Source organism: Balearica regulorum, chromosome 26 (assembly GCF_011004875.1).
Source record: "Balearica regulorum gibbericeps isolate bBalReg1 chromosome 26, bBalReg1.pri, whole genome shotgun sequence".
Classification (NCBI taxonomy): Eukaryota; Metazoa; Chordata; class Aves; order Gruiformes; family Gruidae; genus Balearica; species Balearica regulorum.
This window is the reverse complement of record NC_046209.1, coordinates 5,222,962-5,232,742: the sequence shown is the minus strand read 5'-3', so window position 1 is coordinate 5,232,742 and position 9,781 is coordinate 5,222,962. Positions and strand designations below refer to the sequence as shown.

The 9,781-nt window shown below is 43.2% G+C and overlaps 2 protein-coding genes across 3 annotated transcripts; both read left to right on the top strand.

Annotated features, from left to right (window-relative positions):
• The first annotated feature begins 22 nt into the window (after positions 1 to 22).
• Positions 23 to 3,848, top strand: LSM7 (LSM7 homolog, U6 small nuclear RNA and mRNA degradation associated). The gene is made up of 4 exons (XM_075736180.1): positions 23 to 92; positions 476 to 566; positions 2,071 to 2,142; positions 3,302 to 3,848. Exons 1-4 carry the CDS (start codon positions 48 to 50, stop codon positions 3,442 to 3,444), a joined length of 351 nt encoding a protein of 116 aa, XP_075592295.1. The 5' UTR covers positions 23 to 47; the 3' UTR covers positions 3,445 to 3,848.
• A 2,443-nt stretch (positions 3,849 to 6,291) lies between these two features.
• On the top strand, positions 6,292 to 9,320 carry LOC104630311 (kelch-like protein 23). 2 transcript variants are annotated; one of them, XM_075736179.1, is made up of 4 exons: positions 6,292 to 6,508; positions 6,737 to 7,361; positions 8,082 to 8,493; positions 8,716 to 9,320. In XM_075736179.1, exons 1-4 carry the CDS (start codon positions 6,440 to 6,442, stop codon positions 9,026 to 9,028), a joined length of 1,419 nt encoding a protein of 472 aa, XP_075592294.1. In that variant the 5' UTR covers positions 6,292 to 6,439; the 3' UTR covers positions 9,029 to 9,320. The 2 variants fall into 2 exon arrangements, with proteins under 2 accessions (XP_075592294.1, XP_010311160.1); XM_010312858.2 differs by having other exon boundaries at positions 6,292 to 7,361.
• Positions 9,321 to 9,781: the final 461 nt, after the last annotated feature.

Sequence of the window (9,781 nt, the reverse complement as noted above, 5' to 3'; positions counted from 1 at the left end):
ATGAGCTTCGCCGAGGTATAACGTCACTTCTGGCAGCAGCGAATGAAATGGCGAGCGTCGGTGGCGGCGGCGGCGGTGCGAACAAGATGGCGGTGAGGAGCGGGGTTTGGCGGGCCGTGCGGCCTGGTGTGAGGAGGCGATCGGGGTCCGGATCGTCTCTCGCTCATCGCTCCGTGGGCCCGACGCCGGGGTGGGGGGTTTATAGCCGCGGGGGCCGTGGCGGTGCCGGCCCGCTGCCCGGCTAGTCAGCCCTGGTCTCCTGCTCTTCCTTCGTGTGGAGTTGAGTTCTGCCTCGGGGCAGCCTTCGTAGCCGTGTTAACACAACAACAGCGTTAATAACACAACAACAGCGTTAATAACACAACGCGGCGTTATAACGCAAAAGCGTTACGGAGTATATATGTAACTGGGGAGGAAGGGCGGGGCAGGGGAGGGTTTTCTTTCATTCAGATTGCTTTTGCTCCTCCTTTTTCAGGATAAGGAGAAGAAAAAGAAGGAGAGTATTTTGGACCTCTCCAAATACATTGACAAAACAATCCGGGTGAAGTTCCAAGGTGGGCGAGAAGGTGAGGCAGCACTGGGCTCCGGGCCAGGGATGAGGCGTGAAGCTTGCTGTGTCTTGGCGTGTTTCCTCGCTCTTCGCTTTCGGGTTTTGTCTCTTGGGTGGTCATGTTGCTTCCTTTCAAGGAGAGGCGATGAGTAGCGGTTGCTTTTATTTGTTGCTGTTTGCTGTTACCACTGTGAAGATTATCTCTTTTAACTTTTCTGTTAATCCCCTGGCTGCAATTTTATCTTTTCATCTTCTCTTATTAGTTGTCTTCAACTGTCTTGGTTCTTTTGGCTGGTTTTTCACATTGCAAGGGTGGACTTAAAGCAGAAAAGAAACATTTATGGGGGTTACAATTAATACACCTGCCGTATCTTAACATACTAGAAATGCCTGGAGTTCGTAGATTGTTTCAATATATTTAACCGTGTCTTTTCATCGCTTTCGAGGCTCTTCCATCGTTGTTATCCCCCGGCCCCCCACTTGCTCCCTTGCCGTATCTATAGCTATCCATCCCGACGCAGCTGATAGTGCTGCCTGCAGAACACTTGTCTAGCTGATAGTTAACAGCATGCTGCATGGGAGATGCTTGGCAGAAGCTTTTGCAAAGCAAACATGGTTTAGTTTTAAAAATTCTCTGTTAAAACTCCACTGGGATCTGATGCTTACGAGGTTTTGGAAGTTACTTGGACTCCTGACTGATAAGTGTGGGGTTTTGAGTTGGTTTTTGTTTTGGCTTGGTTTTTTTTTTTTAGCTTTTGGAGAGTTGACAATTTCATTGAATCTATTGTTTTAGATTTTTCTTCTCAAAAAATTCACGCCAACTTCCTTTATGATCTTCATATAACACCTGGGATTGTAAGAGTCCCTTTACCATCATTGCTAACAGCCCAAATTAATGCTGGTAATCAACGAGTATTTTTCAAACTGGGAGATTCTGTGTAATCTTGCGATATATTTAGTGGCCAGTCTTGTGGAATCGTGTTCTGGTAGGACAAAGTGCTTGTCTGTCTGCAGTGCATGCCTATGAAGGCAGTGCTTGTGCTAAAGAGATTATATTCCAGGAGACCGACCACCTGGAAGATGGGTTTTCTGAGGAAAACACTTCATAATATTACAGTCTTGCCTCATTTTTTGCCATACCCCTTTGCAAAGGGTATTTCTTTGCGTTTGGTGTTTGGGGTTTTTTGTGTGGTGTCACTTGTATGGATTTGTTATGCTGAAGTATTCTTAAAATGCCCCTGAAATTGGCTGAAAACAAGAATGTTAGTATTTTGAAGAGTGTTTCAAAGAATTACTTGAAAAACCTGTAAGTTTCACTTGGCACAACACATACCGGTTTTTCATGTATTTGCACTTTGATAAAAAGGACACTGTTGAATATCTCTGGTCTCGTTTGCTTGATAGCCTTGCTGGAAGGAGGGAACAGAGCTGGAGAACTGAATGTGTCCTTCGTGCAGTCTTGTGTTGCCACATATCTGGTTTTGGTCTCTAATCATTGTTTTGTGTGTGATCTTCAATAGCAAGTGGTGTCTTGAAAGGATTTGACCCTCTTCTGAACCTTGTGCTTGATGGTACCATTGAATATATGCGAGGTAAGTAATATGCTATGTGTGTAAAGCTCCCCCCACTGCCAATAATTTTCTTAACAGAAATCTTACAGCTCTGTGACTGAATAATCAGAAACTGCAGGCTGACATCATCTGAACTGAGACATGTTTGTGATAACCAAATTGTAAAGGAAAGGGTAAGATAACAGAAATTAGGTTGAGCACATTCCCTGTGGTAGAACATTCTTGGTAGTCCTTGCTTGAGCTCCTCTTGTCCTCTAAAGCTTGAGTATAGAACACCAAATGAGTTAAAGTAGCATGTCCCCCTTCAGATAAGGCAATTGCCTTTGCCATTGTTTATACTGCTGGAGGGTTGCCAGTTTGTTCAAAGCAGGAAAAGCATCTCGGTGAGAACTAGTGTCTTACTGTCTTAAACTCTACTGTAAATGCAATCTTTGGATTTCTGTGGAACTAAAGCCTTTTATAGCTTCTTAGAACTAATAGAGCTGAAGTGTTTTTTCTTATTATTTGTTTCTTTTTCCCCTCTGAAACAGACTTTACCATATGATAGGACAGCATTTTTGAAGAGTATCCTCTTGTCTGCTTACAAGAAAGCACCTGAAGCTTTAATTTTATTCTTAGAAGGGAGTTTTAAAAGATGAATGTAATACTTTTTTTATCAAATATATTGACATCTCAAGGAGGGATAGAACTGGCTGTTGCTGTGTTAAATGTTTGTCCCCATCCACAGCCTTGTTTAGCTTGGTCTGGGAGTAGACAAGTGCATTCTTTACTTAGTGCAGTCTTTAGTCAGGGTCTTTTTCTGATGTGCGTTGATCCCAAAATGTTTGTTTATAATGGCATTTGAAATGAGACTGGGAGCTTTTATAATTACTTGTATGTATGCTTTTGGTTAGATGAATGAAAGGGCCTTTGAATTCTTCAAAAGATACATGTTCTGCTTTGCATACAGAGCAAAGTTCTTTATTGCTTACTGTGGCATGCGCTACTTTGAAAATCAGTAAATCAGTAATGTCTTGAAGACATCAGATATTACTGCTGCATCACTTCTGTAGTCTATATGTTCAATAAAACAATGCAGAGATGCCTGGAAAAACACTGTATGCCTGTGCCTTTTGAAGTTGATGGAATTTGGTTTCTTTTCCTTATGTTGCCTTTGTAACTGTGGATCTCTGCTTTTCAGATCCAGATGATCAATACAAATTAACAGAGGACACACGTCAGCTGGGACTTGTGGTCTGCAGAGGGACATCTGTGGTTCTTATTTGTCCACAGGATGGAATGGAAGCTATTCCAAACCCTTTCATTCAGCAGCAAGATGGCTAATGCTTTCTCTGGTTTGTCTCTAAGACTTCTCCGATGATCTGCACCCTTGGAAAACTGTCAGTGTGTGAGAAGCTTCCTGGTTTGGGGGAGGAGTTTGAATGTGTATTTGTTATTGTGAAAGAATGGTCAACTTTTATTTTTGTGGCTTCCCATAAATGATGAGAGAATGGGCCATGATGTGTAAGAAGTAAGTTCTGATTTTTATTTTTGTTTTCCTCAAATAAATGTGTAACTGTTGTTTAGAGCTGACAGAAGAGAATAGACTGTCATGGAATTGTCTGAGACCCTCTTGATCTTGTGAGTTTTGAAACAACCACATAAAGTTAGTAAAGAATGTCCTGAATATTTGTTATATTATTTACATTTTTAAATACATTAAAAATGTATTTAATCTAAAGCCTAAATACATTAGAACATGTTTTTCTTCCTCTTAGATGTCAGAACTCATCTGGAAAGTATTGTGTTGTAGTCTTCCTGCTGTTGAGTTCAGTCTTTTTTGCCTGCTTGCTCCAGTGCATGCAGGAAAATTACTTTCCTTGTCCAATACCTTGCCATCGCCTTTACAAGCTATGTAGCTAAGATCTCTTCTAGTACTTGTTCCAGATCTTGTGGGCTGCGATCTGTGTATCAGAAGGCTCCCACGCTTCTACAGGACTGGATTAACTTCTAGGATGATTCTTGGCTGAGTGACATTAACCTTATGGAAGTATCTATTTGATACTTGGAATTTTAGGGGAAGAGTATTTAAGATCCTGATGTTCAATTGTAGGCAGTGTCTGGAAATACTGCATATTTTTATATTGTAGCTGTCCACCTGTGGTTTTGCTTGTTATAACTTGATTTGTAAGTAAACATTTTTATTTCTTTTATACTGCAGAAATAGCAAGATTTGAGGAGTTTTGAGTGAATAAAAACCAAATTAATCTGTTCCTAAGTGTCTGGTTTTTAGTCTGAAAAAGTGCTCTACAGCTGACATTGCAGCTCTCCACAGTTGTAAATCTAAATTAAATTTATTCAAGAGGTGCGTAAACGCAGCAGAATCAGGAGGGACCAGATCAGAAGCCATGCTGTGCTCTAAGACAGGAAATCGATGAGAAGTTACTTGAGAGCATCTGGTCCCTTTTCTGAGGACCTGCGCATTTCTGTTAGGCATTTTAAAGGCTGTTTCGTAGAGGATTATGTGTCCGTAGGCTGTATGTAACCTGATTCTGCCACTCGCTTTTCCTGAGGACCCTTTATGAGGAGGCTGTGGCAGAGTAAGTTGTTTTGGTGGCAGCAGCAGCAATCTTGTTCCTAGAGGCTGTCAAGAAAACATGCCAAGGACAGGTTATTTTGGCTGTTCATCTTGGAAACAGCACTGTATTCCCATTCATAGCTGTTCCTGGGTCAGCTCTGAAATGGATGGGAACTGGAAGTAAATAAATTCCAGTTCAGAGTATCTGACTTTTCCAGGAGGCTATGAAACTAGAGACCAGTTGTCTTGTGTGGCACATTGCTTGTGTAAACTTGAGTGCTTCTGGATTTTAATTTCCTAGGGGTTCATTCTCTGAGTGCTTCACAGAGCAGTCTGAGTCATGCTCCTTCCAACATAATTTTTTCTCTAACACTACAAAACTTGTTCTTCATGCAATTGCACAATTCAAAAGAAAATCTATGGAGCAGAATTTGCTTGCCATCAGCCCAAGTAGAGGCTTGAACGGTCCCTTAGGTGGGAGACAGCTTGCTGGCTGTTGGTGCAGGATGTTGTTGCTAGCATCCCTGCGCTCTCTTGTTCTCAGAGTGTAGTGTCAGAAAACCTGTTGAAGCTCTCGAGTGGATTCCAGGCTCTAGATGCAGAGGATACAGAGAGATCTGCCTGACATCAGGTCACATGCATAAACTCTGGAGAGGGCATGTTTCCAGCATTTCCTGCTCAGTTAATCGGTTGCTCAGTCTTCATTGCAAGATACGTGACTGTCCTTTTCTGCAGTGCAGACTTCTAGGTTATATTTAGGAGTCAAGTACCTGAAAATAAGAAAGAAAATTATAGCTGAATTTTAAATGTGTATATGAGTTTCTATTGTATTCATTCCTAAATGTGACTCTCTATAAAACTATCTGTAACAGAGTGTTGCAGAAGCCTCTTGAAGAAATGCAGGAGGGAACCTCTGGGGGGAAGAAAGGTGCTCTTGATCCAGATAGTACTATTCTGCTTGCTCAACTCCACTGAGAAATGGGACTGAGTCTTGCTGGGATGGACCCTTAGGGATAATGGGCACTAGTTCAAGGTCACTATGCATATCTCTCCACTTAATAGCTCGGTCTAAACACTTTGGAAAACTTCACTGTGTGGAACCAGTGAGCTGTTGCTTGGACTATGACTATTTAGTGCATTGAGATTGAGGATGACCGAGTATCTGACAGCCCCTCTGGGTTTGAATGGGGGGCTCATTCCTTCCCCTCATATATTACTAAAGCTAAATATGTACTAAATATTGCTTGCTGTATGGAATTTCATATTAAACTTGAGCTGATAAAGGATGTGGCTTTGGGGAAACGAGTGTTTTTTCCCAGGAAGTCTTAAGCTTTCCTATGTTTTTGATTTGCAGAAGTGAAAAGTATTGTAATGAGTACTTTTTTCCAAATGGGTTCAATGCTCTTCTACAACTTCTTGATATTTAGTCAGTGCTTAGGAAGGTTTGGGTTGTTTCTCCTCTTTCCTCCTTGTAGTCCAGGCTCTGCTTGGCTAACAGCTCCCCTAATTTGCTGGGTTCTTACCAGGGTAAGGTAGATGCCAACTAAATCTGCATTTTTTTGGTTATATAGCTCTCCTGCTATTGCTGCTCTGAAAGCAGCAGGAAGGACTGAAGAGCAAAGCAGGAGGGTATAAAACATATTCTATTTTTAGGGCAAGATTGGCTTATCTTGTATTTATCCTTGCTAGGGGGATAATGTTTCCAGAGACTTCACATGAGTAAGGCCTGAGTTAATTTTAACTGCCTCGCAGTCAACAAGCATGGAGCCTGCACAAGAACCGGAGGAGCTGGGACCTCAGACTGAAGTGATTGCAGACACGGTTCTTGAGGTTGGAGAAAGACTCTTTCAGGTCAACCGTAGGGTGCTTTCAGTACACAGTCGTTATTTTGAAGCCATGTTTTTTGGGGGGGCAAGAGAGAGCTCTGAACACCACATAGTGATCAGAGAGATTGATGCAGTGCCTTTTCAGGCGCTACTTGAGTTCACTCGCACAGCCCACGTGCTTATAGATCAAGAAAATGTGACCAGCTTACTGGAAACAGCTGATTTTTTTCAGTTTGACAGGGTGAAACTGTTGTGTGAGAGATTTCTGGAGAGAGAGCTGCATGTTTCCAACTGCCTGGGCCTGATGACCTACTCGCAGCACTTTGCCTTTATAGAGCTCTATGCATCCGCTATGAATGTGGCTCTCACTCACTGGGGGGATGTGATGTGCCAGGAAGAATTTAAGGCATTACCCAAAGAAATGCTGATGCAACTCCTAAAAAGCGATGACCTCTTCGTTTTGCGAGAAGATGTGGTTTTTGACAGTATTATGAGGTGGATAATGGAGGACCCAGCAACGAGAGAGGAAGACTTTCTGGATTTGGTGGGTGAAGTCAGGGTCAGTTTTCTGAGTTTGTCCTTCCTCGATATCTTGGTGAAACGCAGCAAGCGCCCTGGAGAGACAGATACCTTTTCCAGACTGATAAAGAAGTTAGACAGCTGTCCTCCACCCAGCTGGCAAAATACGGAACTGTGTCCTTATGCTGGTCGGAGCTATGACACCTTATATGTCCTGGGAGGAAAGCATGACAAGGAACAGCAAGAATTATTTCTCTTTCAACCTAAAACGGGGACCTGGCAGTCTTGTTCTCCACTGCAGCGCAGGAACCTCACCCAATACGCAGTGGCAGCAGTAGGTAACTTACAGACCAGTGGGACTGAGCAAATGCAAACAGAAGTTGAGGTTTAGAGACCCAAATGCAGGGACTTCAGCTGCTTCTCCTGCAAAACTGCATTGTTCAGCATTGCTAAAACCTTATTCATGTTTGTGTTCATATTTGTTCAAAGAATGGTGTTGTTTTCCTTAGTCCTGGGAGAACGTTAGACAAGGCTGAATATTTCTTTTCATATAGCAGAAATTCTCCGTACATTAGATATATCGGGAGTGAGTCTAATGACTTCACGTTGAGCAGCATTTTTTTTTTCCCCTTTTCTTTCATGGTGGTTTTGACAGATGGTGACTTCTGATTTATAGTTAAGTTAAACTTAACCATGGATGTTGTGAAATCTTCATGCTTGGAGACTTTCAAGACAGCTCAATACCATGGCTTCCCTTATTTAGTGTTGGTAATAGTCCCATTTCAAGTGGGACTTTGGACATGAGTTCCTCAGAGGTTCTTTCCAACCAGTGTTTCCATGAGTCTGTTCTACACTTGGAAGGACTTACTGCATCCTGTAGGCCCAGCACATCTCTGCAGATGAGGAATCAAATACTACAAACTGATACAAAGAGCAGTGATTTTTCTCTGCTCATCTTGCACCTCATTGGTACAGCCCAAGGAGAAATGAGAACTTTAGTTCTCAGGAGCAGTTTTCAGCCTGTGTGTAATTGATACTTTTCTCTGCTGTCTTTCCAGGGAGCTTCCTTTTTGTCACAGGAGGATATTTCCGGGATGAGTTCGTGTGGTATAGTGTGGATTGGGTGCTTATCTACAATTGCCTGGACAATAGCTGGCTGGAAGGGCCTGCCATGAAGAAGTCCCGCAATAGCCACTGTGCAGTAGGAGCCGGGCTCTACCTGTACGTACTTGGAGGGAGCACAGATGAAGGGATAATCTCAGCAGTGGAGCGCATGGCTTTGATGGACTCAGAATGGGAAAGCATGAGTCCTATGGCTCAACCTGTGGAGAGAGGAGATGCGGTCAGTGTGGGAACCAGGATCTATGTGGTCTGTGGCCTGGATGAAAATGGACATGTATATGATGGAGTGCAAAGGCTGAACACAGAGACGGACAGCTGGGATGTCATCTCATTCTCCCCGCTTCCAAGGTAAGAAATAATCTTCTGGGACCTGGCAGGGGCAGAGAGGTTCTAGTGTCGGTCCTGGTCCAAGAAGAGGTTGGACTGGAGAAATCCAGAAGTCCTGTCCCGCTAACACTTTTGTGATTCTCTGTTTCAGTGGGACTCTTGATATGAAGACCAAGGTCATCCTGAGCATTTCAGGGGCCAGACCTTTCTATTGATTCTGACCAAGGGTTTATTCCCTCCCAGGTATGACCTCTGCATCACGTCACTGAACGGTGCTCTGTACACCATAGGAGGGGGAGCTTTTCGATTTGATGTGGAGACAGATGAATGGACCCAGGTGGATGAGGAATGCTTTACCAAGAAGTTCTTCATGGGATGCAGCACTGTGAATGGACGAATTTATCTCATTGGACAGAGGAAGGGGAACAGTGCCCTCCCTGTTGTAGTCCTCTTTGATCCCTACATTGATATGTGCCAGGTCATAGATAGCAAACTCCCTTGCCCCCTTCCTATTCATGGGTGTGTTTCTGTGCGAAGGTTTGATACGTGGCCGTGAGCGATGCCAGATCCAGCATAACCAAAAAGTAATGTGCTTTACAGCTGATGGGAGTTAGATTACATCAAGTTTGGTCTGTGAATTTTTTTAATTTTGAAAGTAGGTCTGTTCCTTTGTAACTTTGTCATCTTTTTTTTTTTTTTTTTCCATACCTGGCAAATGAACTTGAAGCAAAAACCAGTGAAACCTTGGTGTCTACACGAAGGTCCACATCACTGGAAACAGCAGTTGGCATTGTTATGGTACAACTCCTCAGGGCTGATGCTAAATAAAGGGCTGCTCTGACCTTTAACCTCTGTGGCTCTGTCCTTTGAACAGCTGGGAGAGACAGGAAAGTCATTGCATCAGCGTTAGAAAATATAGGAGGAGTAAAATAATATATCAAATAAAATAATATATCAAATACTCAGGTGTCCTAGGGATGGAGCAGCTGAGAGAATAGCTGCCACATGAGTCTCAAATGGAAGGGGAGAGTGCAACAGCACCAAGCTGGGAGGTTGTGCTACAAGCGTTACCGTTATCAATGCTGGCAGTCTCTGTTCTTTGCTGTGACATAGCAACGTGGAAAGGAAAATGTACTTAAGAGAGTTCCTGAGCTGACTGATTATCATCTCTGGAGAATGAGAGAGGCCTTAAAAACCGAGAGGTCCTGCTGCTGTGAGAACTCCATCAGGACAGCAGGAGCCAAGGAGCAGTAGCCAGAGGGCTCAGTCCAGGCTGGCTACTGCTCCTCGGCTCTTGCCCCTGTGTCAG